General features: G+C 48.2%; 1 protein-coding gene across 1 annotated transcript in view; it reads left to right on the top strand.

The window, feature by feature from the left end:
• The window catches only part of bahcc1a (BAH domain and coiled-coil containing 1a), a gene marked incomplete at its 5' end in the record, with an annotated part of 84,152 nt that extends 63,157 nt beyond the window's left edge, over nt 1-20,995 (top strand). The window contains 15 exons of the mRNA XM_083649401.1: nt 7,402-7,516; nt 7,809-8,046; nt 8,202-8,396; nt 9,521-9,694; nt 9,836-10,122; nt 11,504-11,584; nt 12,047-12,176; nt 12,283-12,397; nt 13,507-13,582; nt 17,120-17,228; nt 17,349-17,465; nt 17,623-17,784; nt 17,976-19,228; nt 19,484-19,720; nt 20,100-20,995. Coding sequence (XP_083505527.1) covers nt 7,402-7,516; nt 7,809-8,046; nt 8,202-8,396; nt 9,521-9,694; nt 9,836-10,122; nt 11,504-11,584; nt 12,047-12,176; nt 12,283-12,397; nt 13,507-13,582; nt 17,120-17,228; nt 17,349-17,465; nt 17,623-17,784; nt 17,976-19,228; nt 19,484-19,720; nt 20,100-20,309 — 3,499 coding nt within the window. The 3' untranslated portion in view covers nt 20,310-20,995. The remainder of the gene's footprint in view (nt 1-7,401; nt 7,517-7,808; nt 8,047-8,201; nt 8,397-9,520; nt 9,695-9,835; nt 10,123-11,503; nt 11,585-12,046; nt 12,177-12,282; nt 12,398-13,506; nt 13,583-17,119; nt 17,229-17,348; nt 17,466-17,622; nt 17,785-17,975; nt 19,229-19,483; nt 19,721-20,099) is intronic.
• Nucleotides 20,996-21,914: the final 919 nt, after the last annotated feature.

The raw sequence follows: 21,914 nt of genomic DNA, 5'->3' as shown, positions 1-21,914 counted from the left end.
AAAGAATCTGATTCTGACATCAGTTTAACATTCTGACATAATTTTGACCCAGAATTCCAAGATGGCTCCCATCCAGTAGCGTGAAAACTTAACTTTTGAATGGCAACATATACGTATGTGGTGTTTGGGGTTTACCATTTTTAGAGTAAGGACGGAGATTAACAATGGTGAATTATAGCTATTTTAATTGCAAATCCATGCCTACCAAACATGGTTTAGTAATGACAATTATTGTGTTTTGAGGGTAATTTCATAATTATGTTAGTCTCGCTGGCCAGCCTCCCCTCCCTACCGGGAGAGGAGTCTGGCGCCACGGAAACAGGCAACTGGGATAAGCCCTCCCCTGCTCTACAGCTGCTCCCCATTGGAGCGACTAGTGGCTGCTGGATGTCTGCTCCCGGCTTATTACAAACTCTGTCATTGGCTCCGACCATGTCAATCAGAGCAGCTTCCGCTCCTTCCTCTCTGTGTGTCGCTGTAAATAGTGCCCTGCCGCCTCAGTGAAAACAACAACGCTAACTAGCTAGCAAGCTAACGGCAGAAACCTATACGCTCGCTTGTTGCTACACGCTGAAAAGGGCAAGTTGGATTGTTGGAAACTATTTTCCAAGGGTACTGCCGCTAAGCGCCGCCCATCGCAATCCCACTATGCAGACCTGCGTGGGAGGCGAGGCTGGCCAGCGAGACTATGGGATAGGTGAAGGTGAATAGCCTATGTCCATTGTCCAACAAGTTTTCTCAATTAATTTCCCTCTTTGCGATGTGATAAAAGTTTCTCAGTGAGTTATAGTTGATTGCCTCACTGAATTATCTGCTAATATCCAATTTTAGCAGCAGAATTTGATGTCCTGGCGTGGCACGTCCGTGTGTAATGACATATCCAAAAGGAATTTTACTCTGCGCTGCGCTGCACAGCATAGAGATTATGGTGCGCTCAAGCGCAGCAGAGTATTTATCGCGTAAGAGGTGCTTTTTGTTAGCGCGTAAGAGGGACTTGCAAGAATCTGGTCAACTTCTCCTCTCCTGCAGCATGGGCTGATTTTAAGTCTGCAATGAGTTCATCAGAGGCAGGCAGACTGTAGGGTGCGGAGGGTTGGGGAGGCCAGGTCAAACGGCAAGGAGTTGAACTCATGCATGCAGGCATGGCTCAAAATGGATGCGAAAAGGTGCAAACACACCAGACGCTGAAGTGACGAAGCATCTGGAAGCGCAGCCAGTTTCATTTTGGCGCACTTGTTAGCACATTAGACCGTTCAGTCAGACCAGCCGTGATGTGGCCGGCTCGCCCCATGCAGAGATTGTTTCGGCGTCTGATCTATTTTTGTGTGAGACCCGCGAGTGATTGTGTGAAGCCAGATAGGAAGTCAGTACAAGTTGTCACCGGCGCCGAGCAAAGCAGTGCGTCTGGTGTGAATGGCCAGGGTCCTGCTCCAGCTGAATTTACAGACAGCGGCACTTTGCGTCTGCAGCATCACAATCATCTTCCACCCTCCTCCCTGCATGCATGCTCCAACCCACTCTGACTGACTGGTGGCGACCATTTATGGATTTCGTTTCCACTCCCTCCGTGTCGAATCTGTCTATCTCAAATGCCTGTGCCACTGTGAAACAACAACATCAACAATGCTAGCTCGTTGCTACATGCTGAAAACGGTTGGATCTGGATTGTGCAATAAAGCAGGCCTGCTTGATAGTTTTGGTGGATAGTTGTAAAGGTGAACGGAGCCTTTTTCCCCTATACCAGGGTGGAGGTATTAGCAGCCAGACTCTGCCATTGTAGGGAGGGAGTCTGGCAAGCGAGACTACCCGGGGAGGAACTCAAGGTAGGAGCTGCTGAGATGGAGTGGAGCGCTCCAAGGCAGTGATTGACCTGGTTGTGGTCAACTTGTAAACCTCCACGAGTTGCTGGAACATTGTGTTTTTGATGAATATGTGGCCTTATTCAACTCCTACAGCACATACAGGAAGACGCAGAAGAGCAAGCGCATCTAGAAGCTCTATCTCCAATCTGTAGGGCTGCAAGAACCCTACATGACTCTCGTTGACATGGGCATGATCTAGAGCATGGCAACTCCATCAGCAATTGGATCGGCAGACACAAGATGGCACCGCATACAAGTGGTCGGACTATGTCCACAAGGTGTCATCCATCATCCTTGCCCGCCATGGTGATGTTGACATATCATCTGTGTGATCGACCGGTATGACACAGCATACTTGGCTAAAGATAATGAGCGGAATCTGATGATTCAGAATCTATAGCTACAGCTAATAAAAAGAGCTTATTTTAGTTATCTTGTCATACATTCATTAAATATTTTAATGCAAGAAATCCTGGGGGTAGTTGGTACAACAGTACCAAGGTAAAATGGGTGTTGACATTAACATCTTTTCAGTGAACATAATTCTGAAATGACTCCCAAAACATCCACCATTGTTAATCTCCTTCCTTGTAGTAAACCCCAAACGCACAGTATACCTTCCCATTCAAAAGTTACATTTCCACAATACTGGATGGCAGCCATCTTGGAATTCTGGGTCAAAACTATGCCATAATGTCAAACTGATGTCAGAATCGGATTCCTCGTGGTTGACTTACACCGAAAAGTGTCTTCATACATTATTCTATGTGCTCTGGGTCAAAAGTCAATTTTTTAACATGGCGCCAGTGGCCATCTTGGATTTGGCCATCTGGCAAGGAAAATCCCAGGATCTTTAGGAGGGACGTGGGCGCCATTTTAACAAAAGGTCTATATAAGTCAAATCACTCATCAAAACATCTTAGCCAGAGAATGGTCATGGCTTTGAAGTTATAGCATCGGTTATCAGATACTGTCATTTCCTTCTCACGTCGTCATCAAATTCACCATTGATTAGTCACTTTAACAGTTTATGATGTTCTATATGGTATCATTGTAATCCTTGACCATGACAACTTTGGGATAGACATCTCCTTTTCAGTGTTAGCATGTGTGGTTCAGGAGATATGATGCAAACTACATAATTTGCTTATGGCAGAATTAAAATGGCCGCCAGAAGGCATTTTTGCGATGGCTCAATTTCTGAAACTGTACAGGGCCCCAAACTATAAGCGTACCAAGTTTCATGCTTTTACGAAAAAGGGAACATCATTTTCACAAATCATCTGGACTAATACACAGAAATCAGGGTTTTGTCATTTATATGGGGGTAGGTTTGTTTACAGAGTGATAACTATCCTTAAGCTACCAAATCGGCAGGGTTATCATACCAAAATATAAAGTAGAGACATGTAGGAAGACAAAAATAACAAAATCGTGCGGTCACCTCAGGTGGTACCGATTTTTGCCTTGGCCCATGGACTAAGCGCCCTGCGGCGGAGGGAGGTGGGCCATGGGGGTGGTGGTGGGGGGCGAGGTCCAGAAGTGCCCTTTCCTGCGGGGCACAAGACAGTAAACCAGGCTCTGTCTCTCTAATGTAGAAATTGAGCTGCGGCTCCAACGTCCACCAGGTTCTCTGTGTTCCTGTGACTGTCACAGATGCCTGTGCAGGAAGCAGCGGAGAATGACGTGATGCTTGTGAATGAGGTGCAGGCAGGCGGGCGGGCGAACTGGGGACAGATCGGCCCCATGTTGCGGTATATGGCAGGGTTATGTAAAAAGCATGTTGCGTTACACGGCAGGGTTATGTAAAAAGCATGTTGCGTTACACGGCAGGGTTATGTAAAAAGCATGTTGCGTTACACAGCAGGGTTATGTAAAAAGCATGTTGCGTTACACGGCAGGGTTATGTAAAAAGCATGTTGCGTTACACGGCAGGGTTATGTAAAAAGCATGTTGCGTTACACGGCAGGGTTATGTAAAAAGCATGTTGCGTTACATGGCAGGGTTATGTAAAAAGCATGTTGTGTTACATGGCAGGGTTATGTCAAAGCATGTTGCGTTACATGGCAGGGTTATGTCAAAGCATGTTGCGTTACATGGCAGGGTTATGTAAAAGCATGTTGCGTTACATGGCAGGGTTATGTAAAAGCATGTTGTGTTACATGGCAGGGTTATGTAAAAGCATGTTGTGTTACATGGCAGGGTTATGTCAAAGCATGTTGTGTTACATGGCAGGGTTATGTAAAAGCATGTTGCGTTACACGGCAGGGTTATGTAAAAGCATGTTGCGTTACATGGCAGGGTTATGTAAAAGCATGTTGCGTTACATGGCAGGGTTATGTAAAAGCATGTTGTGTTACATGGCAGGGTTATGTAAAAGCATGTTGTGTTACATGGCAGGGTTATGTCAAAGCATGTTGTGTTACATGGCAGGGTTATGTAAAAGCATGTTGCGTTACACGGCAGGGTTATGTAAAAGCATGTTGCGTTACATGGCAGGGTTATGTAAAAGCATGTTGCGTTACATGGCAGGGTTATGTAAAAGCATGTTGCGTTACATGGCAGGGTTATGTAAAAGCATGTTGCGTTACATGGCAGGGTTATGTAAAAGCATGTTGCGTTACACAGCAGGGTTACTGTATGTAAAAGCATGTTGCGTTACATGGCAGGGTTATGTAAAAGCATGTTGCGTTACATGGCAGGGTTATGTAAAAGCATGTTGCGTTACATGGCATGGTTATGTTAAAGCATGTTGTGTTACATGGCAGGGTTATGTTAAAGCATGTTGCGTTACACAGCAGGGTTATGTAAAAGCATGTTGCGTTACATGGCAGGGTTATGTAAAAGCATGTTGCGTTACATGGCAGGGTTATGTAAAAGCATGTTGCGTTACACGGCAGGGTTATGTCAAAGCATGTTGCGTTACACAGCAGGGTTATGTAAAAGCATGTTGCGTTACATGGCAGGGTTATGTAAAAGCATGTTGCATTACATGGCAGGGTTATGTCAAAGCATGTTGCGTTACACAGCAGGGTTATGTAAAAGCATGTTGCGTTACATGGCAGGGTTATGTAAAAGCATGTTGCGTTACATGGCAGGGTTATGTAAAAGCATGTTGCGTTACATGGCAGGGTTATGTCAAAGCATGTTGCGTTACATGGCAGGGTTATGTCAAAGCATGTTACGTTACACAGCAGGGTTATGTAAAAGCATGTTGCGTTACATGGCAGGGTTATGTAAAAAGCATGTTGTGTTACACAGCAGGGTTATGTAAAAGCATGTTGTGTTACATGGCAGGGTTATGTCAAAGCATGTTGCGTTACAGGGCAGGGTTATGTAAAAGCATGTTGCGTTACAGGGCAGGGTTATGTAAAAGCATGTTGTGTTACACAGCAGGGTTATGTAAAAGCATGTTGCGTTACAGGGCAGGGTTATGTAAAAGCATGTTGCGTTACAGGGCAGGGTTATGTTAAAGCATGTGCTGTACCTGCCACTCATACCACTACAAGACGACGCTGGCGAGCTCTGATGGAGGGCAGTGGGTCAATGGCTAACAGCCCGGCCCCTCCTTCCTTACATCACTCTGCTTGGACCAGAGGGAGCGGCTGACTGTATGCGTGGATGATGTGTGTGTGTGTGAGAGCGTGTGTGTGTGTGTGTGTGTGTGTGTGTGTGTGTGTGTGTGTGTGTGTGCCATGCGTCTCCTCTGCCTGTACCTTTTCTAATTCGTGCATCTGCGCGTTGTTTGTTCGTGTGCGTGCCCGTGTAATTCCTGTGGGTAGAGGAGCGGTGGGCTCCTTTGTGGCACGGTTTTGAATGGAGGGAAGACAGGAGGGAACTATCGCTCGCCAGCAAACCCTGCTAATCAATTCTGTTTAATTAGTCGCTGTACGCTTCGCCCCGCCAGCGCCGCCCCCCCAAGAGGGGAGGGGCTCTGTCACATGGTGTTTGTCAGCAGCGGGGGGCCGGCCTCAGCGGGATCTGCCTCGCAGGGACAACTCACACTTCACTGCCACCCCTGTCACTCTCCTGTCAGTCACCGGGCAGACAGTCCTCCTGCCTGACAGACAGTCCCCCTGCCTGACAGACAGTCCCCCTGCCCGACAGACAGTCCCCCTGCCCGACAGACAGTCCCCCTGCCCGACAGACAGTCCCCCTGCCCGACAGACAGTCCCCCTGCCCGACAGACAGTCCCCCTGCCTGACAGTCAGTCCCCCTGCCTGACAGACAGTCCCCCTGTCCAACACTCACCTCCATTCTCTCTCTCTGCTGCGCTGTTACAAATGCACACCGACACACACTGATTACGACATGCACACAGGCCAGACTCATATACGTTATATGATGAACACACACGCACAGATGCACACAACTGTGTAGACGTGGGATTCCATACAATATATAATATTATACCTATTTCAAGGTGAACTATTGAACAAATGTTGCTCTATTGTCGCAGTAATGGGGCAGTGAGTAAATACATTGCTTGCAGTGTAAATGTGAGCGGTGGTTTTGCTGGCCTGTGTGCACACACACACACACACACACACACACACACACACACACACACACACACACACACACACACACACACACACACACACACACACACACACACAGTAGGAGAGGGGAAGTTAATCTTTTGTTTGAGCATGGCCCGGCTCACGTCGGTGTGGTCCACGGGCACGGGCAGGCTTCCAGAGGAAACTCAAGGACGTTTGGAGCGGCTGGCCTGCGATGCTGCTCAGTGTAGGGGACAGAGTGTGCCATGTTCATATGATGCTCAGTGTAGGGGACAGAGTGTGACACGTTCATATGCTGCTCAGTGTAGGGGACAGAGTGTGCCATGTTCATATGCTGCTCAGTGTAGGGGACAGAGTGTGCCATGTTCATATGCTGCTCAGTGTAGGGGACAGAGTGTGCCATGTGCATATGCTGCTCAGTGTAGGGGACAGAGTGTGCCATGTTCATATGCTGCTCAGTGTAGGGGACAGAGTGTGCCATGTTCATATGCTGCTCAGTGTAGGGGACAGAGTGTGCCATGTTCATATGCTGCTCAGTGTAGGGGACAGAGTGTGCCATGTTCATATGCTGCTCAGTGTAGGGGACAGAGTGTGCCACGGTGATATGGAAATGCAACCGGAGAGCTCTGATATTCACTGAGAACAATAGAGCTGCATACACACTGCATGCGATGCCTTCAAACCATCCACTGTATCTTTCAAAGCTCCTCAGTGCTCCGCGGGCTGTGAAGATAAAGCATTAAGGCTTCTTATCCTGCGCTGCCCTCAAACCATCCCAGGTTCCTTGTTACAGTAGATCTCAATTGTTCAAGTGTGTGGTTGGTTGGGACACTGCGCTCCTCGTGTTCATCAGAGGGAGAATGGAGAGTTGTTAGATCCCACAGAGAGGAGGTGACTCAACTCTGTTTTTTCCCCTCTGTGATGTCCCCCCCCCCCCCCCCCCCCCTTCTCCCCTGCGCTTTCATACCACCACCATTCTTCTCTAATGAATGCCTCTCCCTTGTTTTGACTGGCAGGTCCATGGGGGCGGGGCTTGCCCTGTCGCCTGAGGACCTGGGAGGGGGCGGGGACAGCCAGAGGAGGAAGAAGAGGCTGTCCAATCGGGGCTTTGAGCGACTCAGCGGCACGCAGGTCAGGGTCCCCTCGTCCTCGTCTCTTTTGTCCTCTGTGCAACTAGAAATAAAAGAGTCCACTCTTTGTTTCTTTGTGTTTGATATCTCCCTTTGTGTTGTCACACTGTTTCTAATGAGGTGCTCCCCTCAGGAGTCAAATCCCCTGCTCTCCATATAAACATCTTCTTCATTGGTTCTTCTTCTGTTCCCTTTTTCTTCTTCGAGTGTGAGCAAATGAGAGCTCTCTTCCTTCCTCTGCACGTTGTGCTGCCACCGTGACCGGGCTCTCTCATCTCTCCCTGTGGCTGCAGATGAAAGCGCAGGGCTGCAGGAAGAGCGCTCTTCACGGCATGCTCAGCTCCAAGCTGGCGGGCGACGTGGCTCGGCTCAAACAGAAGGCCCAGGGTAAGAAGACTCTCTCAGGGACGGGCTCCTCCAGGGACAAGGAGGTCTCGCCCTCCAGCTCCAACCCCAAGCACGGGCACAGAGGCCAGGGGAGCAGCAAAGCCGAGTCCCGGCGCCAGGAGTCTGGCGGTCAAAGCGACACAGGTAGATTTGCGGCATTCGCACCTTTGGTTCTGCCTGTTTTGCTTCATGATGTGCGGTACCGTGTATCATCGGTTTCTTCCTGTTGAAACTCCAAATAGGTAACATGCTAACGTGCTTAGATTTGAGGTGTCATGGCTATTTGTAACCTCTCCCAGCAGCCAGTGCGGACAGCGGCCCTCAGGAGAGCTGGACTGGACTGGTGCATCGTGGGAGGAAGCGGACATCCACCACCCTGACCCAGGGCTCCTCCCGTCTGGGCCAGCCCAGAGCCAGGGTGCTGCGTGGCCAGAGACAGGAGGCCATGGAGGAGGGGGAGAGCACTCCTGCCGAGAGTGACTCCTCTGATCAAGGTGAGGTGGCGATCAGTGAGTGATGATGAGTCAGGTACAGCACTCGGCAATGGGACGTTATGGAGTGACTTCTTATTCTTAGACAGCGGTTAGCAGGTAGCACTGCCTCACAGCAAAGTAATGACCAAGGGTTTGATTCCTGGCCCTTACAGTTTTTACATTTTTGAGTTTGCATGTTGGCATGTGTTTCTTCCAAAGACATGACAGGCCAGTCAGGTGGATTGGACAGTATTGATCATAGGTATGAATGTGATTGTCTGTCTATCTGTGATGGAATGACAACCTGGCGTTTGACCCCCAGCTGAAACACTGAGGCACAAGATCCCTGAAATCTTCATTAGCCTCTTACCAGAGGATCAATCTTTAGACACGCCCCCCCCCAGGCTCCAGTGTGACTTTTGTTCATTTGTAAATCACGTTGAGGCAGATTTCAGAGGGGAGTGAAAAGGTGTTGATGAACGTCTCGTAAATGACAGGCGTGTCTTGCGGCGCGCTGACACTCGACACCTCAGCGATGGGCCTTGTTGGCCGGGCTGAGCGCGACGTGCAGCCACAGCTGTGGACAGTTGCCTGTGAGAGGCTCTGACAGCCCTGGAGACTAGGAGACTGGGTCACAGAGCAGCTATAGGGAGTGCAGTGACACACACACATACGCATGGACGCACACACACACGCACACTCTCACACACACACACACACACACACACACACACACACACACACACACACACACACACACACACACACACACACACACACACACACGCATGCACACACAGACATACACACACACACACACACACACACACACACACACACACACTCACTCACTCACACACACACTCACTTAGCACACGTAGTTCTCTAGCAACACTTAAAGGGTTTCAGACCGGAAAATAGCATTGAGAAAAAGCACATCATACATCATTTCTATGGCTAGGCTAGTTATGCTATTCATTGGACCGCTAATGAAGTGCTTATGAAATGCTATGCTGCAGAGAAAGTTAAAGAACTTCGCTGGTTCGTAATGACTGACAGAGATTTATTCCATAACCCCAATAAGTTCATAAAAAACCCACTCAATATACGAGCCCCACGCTGTATTATTTTGCTTCTTCCATTAGAAGAGGAGGAAGAGGAAGGCAGTTATGACAGTGACGAAGGACAAGACATCAAAGTCCAACCCCCCAGAGACGTCACTTCAAGCTCCTCTGTGGCAGGTCCAACTCCCTCATCTGTCGTAAAGCTGGAGGCCAATCAGAAAGCCCGGAACAAGAGAGAGAGACAGGAGCTTTACGGTAAGACGGCCCTTTGAAAATGATTTACAAGTCAACAGAGCCGGCCCACATTTCACTTTTTCATGGGAAGCATCTGTTTTGCGTTTCTCTCGCTGGCTCGTTAGCTCGGTCTAAATCTGTTTCTCTAATTGAACCGCACAGGCTCCCAGAGTCTGTCGGGAGCAGAGGGGGAGGTCAAAGTGAGGAAGAAGGCCCCCTGTAGGCTGGGCCTGGCCACTGCAGTCAAGAAGCACCACGAAGATCACCGGTCCGAGGGGGTGAGATCGAGGCCACGCGGCCCCAGGCCCCAGGAGCCTCGCTGGGGCAGCCTGGGGACCAGAGGCAGCCTCTATCGGAGGAGCATGGGCCTGGCCACCTTCCCCACCACCAGCGAGAGGCTGAAGAGGGCCACGCGCAAGAGCACCATATTGAGAGGAGCCATCAATAAGGTTAGCAGACCGTGGCAGGGGACTACTCACGTCCAGGACAAGCATTTATCATTGCTCATAGCTGGCTTTCCATCCATTTCCAAGTGTTTCTTGGCAGATTATGATGCATCAAGTCAGAAAAACCCAATGGCAAAAGCTAACATAACATTTTAAATAGTAAAAAAAAAAAAAGTTTTATACTCACAGTTAGACAGTAAAGGAATAATGTGATAAATAGCAATGAAACATGCATTTATCCATGTAATAAAGATATAGACTTGGCTTTATTGGCCAGGTAATGAGTTCAGAGACGTCATAGATGCTGTTGGTCCCATGTACTGTATAAGGGCACCCACCCAAGATAGGCGTTTAAGGTGGGTGTATAGGTAGGCTTGTCGATATGTCATCACTGAAGCAAGAGGATGTGGGATAAAATTTGTGTAATTTCTGCCATGCTGCCATGCAGTACTGCATTTGTATTGCCTCTTCTCCTCCACCTTTGTGCATGAACACTAAATTCACAAGGAGCTGTGAAAGATCAGGTGGAAACGTCTAATGAATCTAATTAATTCGTTCAAATAATTTGAAGATTGAGCACAGCCACAAATTTTGAACAAATGTTGCCAAAGGTAGTGACAGTAGTAGATAGGTAGGTACCACTGAGTCGGGCATCCCTGCTCTGTCCATAGGAAAAGACTGGCCCAGCCAGCACAAAGCACTTTCGCTGCTGATCACGAGCACTGACCTTAAGGCGCCTGTTGTGATTACGTGGCCGTTGGTTCATGCATTAAAACATTGCCAAGTGCCTTTCTTTGTTTCGCCTTTTCGACAGCATGAAATATGGCCGACATTAGCCGACATCAAAGAACAGTGCAAATCAAGTCTTGAAACACTTTCCATTCTTCTGCTGTATGTGTTTTCTGATGTAAACATTCAGAGGGCTGATTTATTCGCTTAAAGCCGGCTGAGGGAAACACATTTTATGCATTCTGACATTTCAAAAGTTCACTTAAAAATGCACTTGACACATGGCTTATACCATATGATATGCTTTATTGGTTTTAATTTGTTTGGTTTCAATGGAATTTATCATGGTTAGGGAATCGGCTGACATACTCTGAATCCTGACTCAGCGCAGAAAGACTGTGGAGACTCGGAGAGAAACCCACAGCTTTGCCCTTCCCAAAGACAATGCCACCATGAGCGGGACATATTATAACAGTTAATCATGTAAACGCTCACAATTACTCAACAGCTTCGATCTTACTCAATCCTCCACATTGCATAACCAGAGTTCTGCCAATGCTCATTCCCTTGCACTTGTTGGGATGACTCATAACCAGCAGGCTTGTGGAAGATCTCTTACCACTCATCTTCTCCATCCTCATGTCCACTTCTGCAGAGGAGAAGCTGCTGGCCAGGCGGGGTCCCGTCTCCGCAGAGCGAGCAGAACAGCAGAGGCAGAAGGAGCAGGGACAAACAGGTATGCTCGCTCAGGTCACCCAGGCACGTTTCTAACCACCAAACTGTGAGCCGACCTGAGCTGAAGCAGGCCTCCATTTGCCGTTATTTCGGCTACTCTGGTGATATTTAACTGTCCTAGATTTCTCACCCTGAGGAATGTTACTGTAGAAGTAGAACTATTAAAAGTACGTAGCACATAGCCCGACCCCCTGCTGAGTAATCTTGGGGGAGGAGAAGGTGGTGGAGAAGTGTGTCTGCTGTGAAACAATGTTAGAGGAAAAATGTCTCCTGACAGGGGACAGCAACATGCAGCGTGAAGTCCCCTGCTGTTAGTCGCTACTTTGAGTGGCATGCTAAACCATTTTTTTCATGCTTTTTCTCACACTTTCTACCTCCAAATCTCCATATTTCTCTCTCTCTATTTATCTATTTATTTATTTATGAATTTATTTATTCACTCATCTATCCGTCTCCTATCCAGCCAAAGGGACGAGCAGTGAGTCGTCTGCTGGAGAGCTTTGCAGCCGATGAGGGCTTTCAGATGGATGACAGCAGCTTCTCTGAAGGGGACGAGGAGAGCATTCGTCCACACAGCCACAGGAGCACTGCAGGTGAGGGGCGAGGACAGGGAGACAGATACCTTCCAGTGTGTTTCAAGTGGGGAGAGATGGAGTCGTTTCAGTGAGGCTGAAATGGTGTTTGCCTCTCCCTATCCAGTTCCCAATTGCGTCCTGACCAAAGAACTCTTGACTGACGGACTGAAGGTGCTGATCTCCAAGGAGGACGAGCTCCTGTACGCTGCCAGGGTCAGCACTCTGGAGCTGCCCGACATGTAAGCACACGCACCATAGACTGTAAAATAGATGGACGTAGTGAGTGTGACCCATTCTGAAGCCTTGGGTTTAGCATTTGGGTGGCTGCCATCTTGTTTTTGTTTTGTTTTTTAGCCAGAGGGCATGGATTTGTAGCCATATTTGGACAAAAGGTGGTTTCCCAGAGTCGCAGCGCCGCCTGCCAATTGGTCCGTGATCGTTGAGCTGTGCAATCAGACAGCCTGTCAATCATGCCCAAAACATTATTTATGTCTATTTTAGTCTAAAATAGTTTATTACAAAAATTCACCCCCCGTACAGTTCTCAGTTTCACAAAGGTGAAATTAGCTAGGAGACCAAAAACTTTTTTTTTTACCACGCTGTAAACATGTTCTGCTGTAAAGTCGGGCATTTTAACATGGGGGGTGAATGGGGATGGACTTCAAGTGGCCAATCGAGGAACTGCAGTTTTTGGTACTTCCGCATTGGCCTCGATGCGATCAACCGAAACGTCCCCCTCGACAGGCACACACACACACACACACACACACACACACACACACACACACACACACACACACACACACACACACACACACACACACACATACATACATATTTCTCAGTGGCTGAGGTGATTCAGTGTGAAGGCCTCTGCTACTGTTGGCACCTGTAAGCCTGCCACCCCAGTGGCAGTCCACACACCTCCTGCAGAGACCTTTCCCTCCTTCACCCTTCTCTCTCTCTCCCTCTCTCTCCCTCACTCAATCTCTCTCCCTCTCTCTCTCTCCCTCCCTCACTCAATCTCTCTCCCCCTCTCTCTCTCCCTCCCTCACTCAATCTCTCTCCCTCACTCAATCTCTCTCCCTCTCTCTCTCTCTCTCCCTCACTCTCTCTCTCTCACTCCCTTACATAAACCCAATGTCTTCCCATACCTGGCTCACAGTGGCGTATCGATAGGGCCCCTCTGGCTCAGGCAGCAAAAATGCGGTGTAAAAAAAAAAAAAAAAAAAAAAAAAAACACGGCAGTGGGAGTAGTGTATGCCATATGGGAGCCAGGCAGGCATAATACAGCCAGCTGCTGAAAATAGCCTCATCTCTCTCTCTCTCTCTCTTTCTCTCTCTCCAGCTTCAGCATTGTTATCGACGGCGAAAGAGGAAACCGCCCTAGAATCTACTCATTGGAACAACTGCTACAGGAAGCCGTAAGTTCACCCTGCTCCACTTTTCCAGAGACAAACCGGCCCCCTGTAACAAGAATAACCTTCACTCGCTTTCCCCCCCTCCCACCCCTCGTCTTCCTCTCAACCACCCTACATTTCTCTAACTGATCATCCTTCTCACCCACTTTGCATTTATCCTTGGCCCTCCAGCCGTCCTGTGGCTTTGGCTATCCGTTCTCCCTCTCTCTCTCCCTCCCTCCCTCTCTCTCTCCCTCCCTCTCTCTCTCTCCCTCCCTCTCTCTCTTCCTCCCTCTCCCTTCCTCTCTCCCTCCATCCCTCTCTCTCTCTCTCTCCCTCCCTCCCTTCCTCTCTCCCTCCATCCCTCTCTCGTCCTCCCTTAACTCTCTCCGGGTCATTCAGGCCATCTAAACCTCTTAAGTGAATATGAACAGATGGGAGACAGGATCTTTGGGCTTGTGTGCATGTGTTTGTGCGAATGTCCGTTAAACCCAGCTCTGTGTGTGTGTCTGTGTCTGTGTCTGTGTGTGTGTGTGTGTGTGCGTGTGCGTGTGCGTGTGCGTGTGTTTGGGGATAATCCCACTAACACCTGGATCCATTCATGTTTTGGAGTTTTAGTGGGAGATGACGTGGACTTCCCAAGTGCACATGCTGCCCAAGTGATAGAGACGGCTCAAAGCTTAAAATAGTCGGGTTTCCAACAACCTATTTTGCGCATTTCGAAGTATTGCATTAGAAAAGATTGGTGGAAATGGCAAAATTCTAAGGGGGGAAAAACGGAAGAAAAAAGTTTTTGCGCTCGCTCGAGGTGGTTTCTGCCTTTTTTTTTGGCGGGAAGGGGGGTTAATCCGCAAAATGGGAAATGGAAACACCTTTTCCGAACTAATGTAGCGGATATTGAACTCGCATGACTGACCAGCTGAACCCTGTGTCCTGCACAGCTCCAAGCCTGTCCGGTTTGCTGCGATGCGTCAGACCCAAACGGCCTGATAATCCTGCAGCAGATCAAATGTTGTTCTGGATCCTAACGCGTTGCACCCAAAGGCCCGGCATGCTTAAAATGCCTTTTGCACGGTGCCTCCCAGAACTGTTTTGTGCCACTCGTTTCCCAGATATATGGCGAGCGTCAAAGAATGGGCGTTTCTCCTACTCATCACCACCAGAAAGAGAGAAATATGACATGACATAATAATGATTACTCCTCCATTGGCAAGTAACCATGGGAAAGCTCTCTCCATCTACACACAACCTACTTATTTGCTTAACCGCCGTTAATGGGAACGCGCTTGATTTGAATTTTAAAATGTCAACTTTTCAAAAGTTCGCTTAGAATTTGCGCGAAACCTGAATGGAAACGCAGCTAATGCCACTGTGACACACCACAGCATATAAAGTGAGGTGAGCTAAAGGTGATGGGGTTAGCCCAGTATAGTTCAGACATCCGTCATTCTCACTATAAAGTTGTCCAACCCTCTCGTTCTCTCCTTGCACCTGGGCTGCTCGGAGTTCTTTCCAGCACACCACAAGAGTGTGAGGATGTGTTAATCGTATGTCTTCTATGTCAAACTAAGATTACAGTTTAACTAAGTCATCCGTGAAATGGGACATAATTATACACTACAAACCACAGCACATTCTTGGCCGGCGTTCATTTGCATTTAGCTAACATGCACTTCCTGCTTGGCTTTGCATCCAGGATATAGGAGTGTAAGTGTTTACTCTAGGCACTGACTTTTGTCCCATATTCGGAGAGGCTCCAGGTCTATGCTCCAATAACAGCTGGGTCACCTCAAAACAGAGCCCTCATGCCCTCATATGACTGTGTGGAAACCAGTCAACTCTATGATGCAACTGGAGCACAGGGCACAGCAGACATGTTCAGATGTACTAACTAGGCTAAAGGATACAAGATGATATTGTGTGTTTGCATACAATACCATGTCTAGAGATTACGATCCTGGACGAGTGGAGCAGAATTAAACTGGCCTTGGATGTCTTGCTTTGATTTTTGTTTTTGTCATGCCGATAGGCAAAACGAGAAGGTGTCTTTACTCAAATGTTTTCTTTCCATTTATTTTCCCTACTGGCAGTGTTGTAGTATAGTTGTAGTAGGCTATAGTATAGTTGTAGAGTCCAGTACTTAGACTTGAGTCACTCGTACTAGTGTCTTTGCAATAGGCCTTAATAACTTGGCATAAGATATTGATAGCTATATTAATACTGTGACATTATTCAATGTCGTGCAAGGGCAGGCACGTGCGTTCCACCATAACTCCGGACTCAGACTCAGGTAATGGGGACTTGACTCAAGACTCTTCTTTAGTTACTCAGACTTGGACTCCGGCTCGAGACCAAGACCGCTACCGGTACCAGACCAATGCAAGACCAGGAGAACGACGGCGTCACCTTTACACAATCGCTCTGCTAACAACGAAAAACATGATTATGAACTTCGATGTGCTCCCAGCCGTCTCGGTGACAGTTCCTTTACGGATCTTCCGCTCTTCTGAGTGTTTTTTCTTCCCACTTGTTTTGCGAAGAAACTCTTTGTGGTTTGTATTAAGCAAATCATATCACTGATGATTTGGACCTCTCTGCACAGCCACTGCTCTGCTCTCCCACGCCTCGTTTCCGCGAGGCAGGCCTGGTGGTACGGGGGTTGTATTTTCTGCCGCCTCCCCCACCCCACCTCTATCGATCTATCGATCGATCGATCTATCTATCTATCTATCTATCTATCTATCTATCTATCTATCTACCTACCTACCTACCTACTTATGATCAGCTGCTTGATGTTCTGCAGCAGACAACCCTGTCACTCACGCTGGTGTTAGTGTGTTTATTGTCTAACCACTTCTCTTCCCATTCTCTCATCCGTGTATGCCCTTTTGTGTGTAAGAATAATAATAATAAAAAAAAGAGTTTCCACACAAAGTCTCCACCGCAGTGCCGTTTCCCAACTGTCCTGGCCGCTCCACACACACTCTTGGCAGCTGTAGCATTGTGTAAACACTCATCAGATAGCAGCTGCTTCTAATTACGCCATACTTCCACTTTTCTTCTCCTTTCAATTCGTCCCAACAGCCATTTATTTGACCCTGACACCAACACACCCCGATATTCACCATGTCCTCCCCTCCTCCCACCCCCACACACACACACACACGGATGCTCATACGCAAACCCCACACCTCGTCAGTCAAAGGGTCCGTCGCCATGGCAACAGTACATGAAAGCAACCTGAAAGGGCCCCCAGTGAGTGGCGGATGCTGGGGCTGCCTGCATTGTTGGAGGGAGGATCTGGCAACCTGCAATCACAAGCCCCCCATTCAGGCCCTCTTTAGTCTTACTCAGCAAGTCAGGATTTACTGCATCATGGCTTCCGCTCCTTTCAGCTCGGACTGGCACATTGGCACCAGATAAGTGCCGCTTGGAAACGTGGCACAGTGGCTGGCCACGCACAATGCTCTCTTGCTCCCTCACTCTGTGTGTGTGTGTGTGTGTGTATATGTGTGTGTTGCCTGTAATGAATCTTAATTATGTTTGGGTTTTTACTTTCAGGTCCTGGATGTGCGACCAGAGACAGAGGCTGTGCTCAGTGAAGGGACCAGGGTGTGCGCCTACTGGAGCGAACGCTCACGCTGCTTATACCCAGGCTACGTCCGCCGAGGTAAGACGGCAACGTCCGCTACATCTCTGTCTATCTACTTGTGTATCTATCTTCAATCTCTGTTTTATTCTAGTGTTTTATTGACCTCTCTATCTCTTCCCTGCTCACCCTTTCCTGCAGGTGGTTCATCCGATGAGGGGAAACCAGGAGGAGTGATGGTGGAGTTTGATGATGGAGACAGAGGGAGGATCTCCCTCCCCAACGTCCGCCTGCTGCCCCCAGGATACCAGATCCACTGTGGGTGTCTCTCGAATCTGTGTGACTTGAAATATACCTTCCCGCGATGTAACAATATATTCTTTACCTCTGCTTAAATGCTAAATACTTCCACGACTGCATTTGAGATGTTTCAGTATTTACTCCACTCACTCACCCACCCCGCCTTGTCCTTTAGGTGGGGAGTCATCTCCTGCCCTGCTGGTACCCAGCGGGGCAACAGCCAGGAGGAGCTCCAGTCTGGAGCAGGCCCCCCTCTGTGACAGACCTGCTGACAGACCCACCAATACTAACACTGACACCAACAACCAAACCCCCCCTGTCCACAAAAGAAGACCAGGTAAGAATTTTGCATCTTTATATTTAAAAATCTATGGGAAATATGTTTGCACCCTGTCATTGATTTATAAGTTAGACTGCAGAGCTGATAGTCCGGTAGAGTAATTGAACCTGACAGAGGAAGACAGAGGACACTGTATTGTTTACATTCTTCATGCGTGACATGGCATGCATATGTTTTCTTCATTCTAGGAAGACCTAAGGGTTCTGGGAAAAAGCAGAAGCAACAGCAGCAGCAGGCTGAGAATGCCAGTAAGAGTCTCTCACCCTTTGTGGGTTGGCCTTCGATGGCCGTCCCCAGGAAGAGGACGTCCGACAATCTGTTTCAGCTCAATGGGGGCACCAGGAAGGCCCCGAGAGGGAAGGATGACCTGTTCCCCTTGCCTCAGACCCAGCCCATGGCCTCCACACCAGCCAAAGGCCTATTCAGCAGCAGCTCATTTGCGGTGGACTCATTCAGCAGCATTGCTAATGGATACTCATCCTTCTGCACTCAGTCCACAGGGACAGGGATGTCTCTGGGCTCCAGCAGGAGTGGGCCGTATGGCCAGAGGCGCAGGCAAGATGATCTGGGCGTGCCACGGAGCAGGAAGTCTGGACACGAGTTCCTGGTCAAGCTAGATCATGAAGGAGTGACCTCCCCCAAGACCAAGAACGGCAAGGCTCTGCTGTTGCTAGGCGGAGCAGGGTTTGGATCTAAGAGTGTGAGTGGTCTGACTAGGCCCGAGGCTTACTCCCACCCCGTCCTGCTGGTTAAAGATAACAAGAAGGGAGGTGCCTCGCGGGCAGAGCTCCTCCTGAAAGGAGCTCCACCCCAAAGAAAGCCCTCCCCTTCGCTGGCTCTCGGGGACTATGGGGATTTGGGCTTCAGCTCCCACAGAGACTGTCACAGCTCTTACTCTGATCTGGATGATGACGAGGAGGAAGAAGAGGAGGAGAGGAGGGCGGCTACACTGGCTGCAGCCTCAGGAGGGCTGAGGAGCGCTGGCCGCTTCCTCTCGCGCCTCTCCGTCTCCTCCTCCTCCTCTGGCTCTTCTAGCTCCTCCTCCTCTGGCTCGCTCTCCAGCTCCAGCCTCTGCTCCTCTGACTCGTCCTACAGCTCCGAGGACGAGGACAGCTCCGCCCTGATGCTGCAGAGCTGCCTCTCCTCGCACCGGGGACTGCTGCCACCCCCTGAAACCCCCACCTCCTCAGGGCCACACCAGCACTCCTTTGTGGCCAAAGCTGTGGCTGTGTCCAATGCCAAAGGAGGTCCCCCTGACCAGGTCTCCAACAGCAAGTCTCTGAAGCGGAAAGAGTGCAGCAGCTCCACCTCAAAAGCCTCCAAGGAGCTTATGAAGAAGCCTAGGATGCTGTCAGATGACAGCCCAATTATTTCCAGGCCCAAGATGTCTGCATTTCTTTCAGGACGACAGATGTGGAGGTGGTCAGGAAACCCCACACAGGTGAGAATAGCATAGCCCTTTTTCTTTTTTTTTTACTGCATGTCATCCCTTCAGTAGGATTTCTCCTAATGTATAACACCTGGAATGCTTCTTCATAATAACTAGTTCAAATGAGCTTAGATTCTTATCTGGATCTCTATCTCAATCTTACCTTACAATCATACCTAATTGTGTATCTAAAAAAGAATGCAGTAGATAAGATATAATAAATCAGATCTAATAATGACTAACTGTCTTGTTCCTGTTGTTCCACAGAGGCGTGGCCTAAAGGGCAAGGCCAGGAAGCTCTTCTACAAGGCCATCGTGCGGGGCAGAGACACAGTGAGGGTGGGGGATTGTGCGGTCTTCCTCTCTGCCGGACGCCCCCACCTCCCATACGTGGGCCGAATTGAGAACTTATGGGAGTCCTGGACCTCCAGCATGGTAGTCAAGGTCAAGTGGTTCTACCACCCTGAGGAGACGAAATTGGGGAAGAGGCACCGAGATGGCAAGGTGAGCCAGGTTAGAATTTTCTGAATCTTAAAGTTGAGCTACAATGAAAAGCTGCAATGAAAAAAATTGCCTTTTACCTCTTTTAGATCACATCCCCGGTCACATTGTTCACCTATTTATATGCCAAAAAAGAGCAATTTCTTTGGATTTTTATAGCCAAATTAAATCATATTTTCTTCCTGCAAAACAAAATATGCAGTGTGCTTACATCAGCTTGTAATTTCAACGAATAATATCATGACATCTACCCGTCAAATCAACCTTCAGGGCTAGAAGAAAATTCTACGAATGCTTTGCAACATGGCTCGACTTTTAAGTGATTGCGTTGTTGGTTGGTTTGAAAGTGACGCAGCTGACCGTTGGTTTTCCTCTCCTCCAGCATGCCCTGTACCAGTCATGCCATGAGGACGAGAACGACGTCCAGACAATCTCTCATAAGTGCCAGGTGGTGAGTAGGGAGGAGTATGAGCATCTGACCCGCAACCAGAAGCCCAGCAGCACCTCCCCAGACCTCTACTACCTGGCCGGGACATATGACCCCACCACTGGTCAGTTGGTCACTGTTGAAGGGGTGTCCATTCTCTGCTGAGGCCAACTCCCATGAGGATACTACTGAAGGACCCCTCTGGAGGAAGGTTCAGAGTCCACAGCGTTACCTGAAATACCCTCCAGCCTCGGAAGGAAGAAGAGGTGTTCCTCGGTTGTCCAGGGCTATGCCTTAAGGACCCCTGGACGACATGCCAGCACCAAAGCGGGGCTGTCTGAGGCTACACACTGGAGTGCATGGCCTCTTAACCTCCGTGGAAGTGGAGGGGGACGACCACAGCTATGAGCCCAGCCTTGGTGCACCCTTTCTAGGAGAACTGTAGATGAACGTCTGGGTCTTCCCCGGGCACCGTAGAATTCACTGACTGGCTTTCCATTGGTCTAACTCATCTCTTTTTATAGTAATAGATCACATGTGATTGACAGCTTTGTGTTGGAGGTGTGCTCCCAGCTCCTTTCGTAGGTCACCAAAGGAGAGCTGAGAGTGGTTTTGGACTGTGCATAGTACCATGAGGCTGACCGTCTCTGAGGACCAAGTCATTAAGGTAGCCTTACCTGCAGGAAGGAGAAGGAAACGTGCAGCAGAGGGCTCTCCCTAGACCTCATCATTCCAGGGATGTTGAAAACATGTAAAGGATGTACTGTAGATGAAGTTGATGTCTGTAAATATTTTTTGAATTCTTTCCAATCAAGCCATACACTTCAGTACCTCTCGCCTGTCTTAACTGTTCAGGTGTACATTGTACAGTTCAATTATTAGTTGTATTGTTGTCTGTTGTCTATATGTACATAAAAGCTATTTTATATAGGAGTTTATTGTATATATGAGATGTATCTTTCCATGTTTGCGATTGATTTATTTTTCTATGGGTGTAGAATATGTTGTTGTTTTTGTTTTGTTTTTTGATTTTTTTCTTTGCTTTGGGAAGTCAAGATTTAAGATGTTAGTGTTGCACTGCACATGCCCTGCTGAGACAGACGGACGGACAGACAGACAGACGGACGGACAGACAGAGCACAGACAAAGAGAGAAGGATTTAGTCTAGAACAGGACGAGACTTAACTTTCTGTAAGAGAGGAGTCATCCTGTTTAAAAAAATAGGTCAAGTGGCTTTTTGTAAAAGTGTCCTGTTACTTCGCGTTTTTGTTCTCCTATTTTATAAACACCTTTTATTTATGTCAAGTCTTTCAGTTTGGTCATCGTCACAAGGCAGATCCCATTGGACTGCAATCACGGGTCACAAAATAATGAAGACTAATGAGATGGATATACCTTTTTGACACAATGTTTGTGTGTGATGAGTGTCCTGGCATCACTATAATCATGTCCACACAAATCAATTTAGAGCAAGACTGGGTCCATTAAGGAAAATGTGTTGCATGTGTGCATTACACTCGTGGGTGCATATAGTTCAGCACATTATGTGACCTGTAAAATACCAAAGTGTCTATAAGATGTTTATTTCCTTTATTTAAATTTTAACGTATGTCAAGCACCTGTATTGAAATCAAATCAGAAATCACTGGTAACTTCTTATAGAATACTTGTCCTCCACTATGTGCATATAAATTATATTGGCTTTGCATCGTGACAATGGTTTCTTGCACATACCTGCAGTTTTGTTTAGTGCAAAAATATGCGGCAAAA

Source organism: Poromitra crassiceps (assembly GCF_964638095.1).
Source record: "Poromitra crassiceps genome assembly, chromosome: 13".
Taxonomy (NCBI): domain Eukaryota; kingdom Metazoa; phylum Chordata; class Actinopteri; order Beryciformes; family Melamphaidae; genus Poromitra; species Poromitra crassiceps.
Note: the sequence above shows the minus strand (reverse complement) of the source record. Positions and strands in the feature narration are given on the sequence as shown.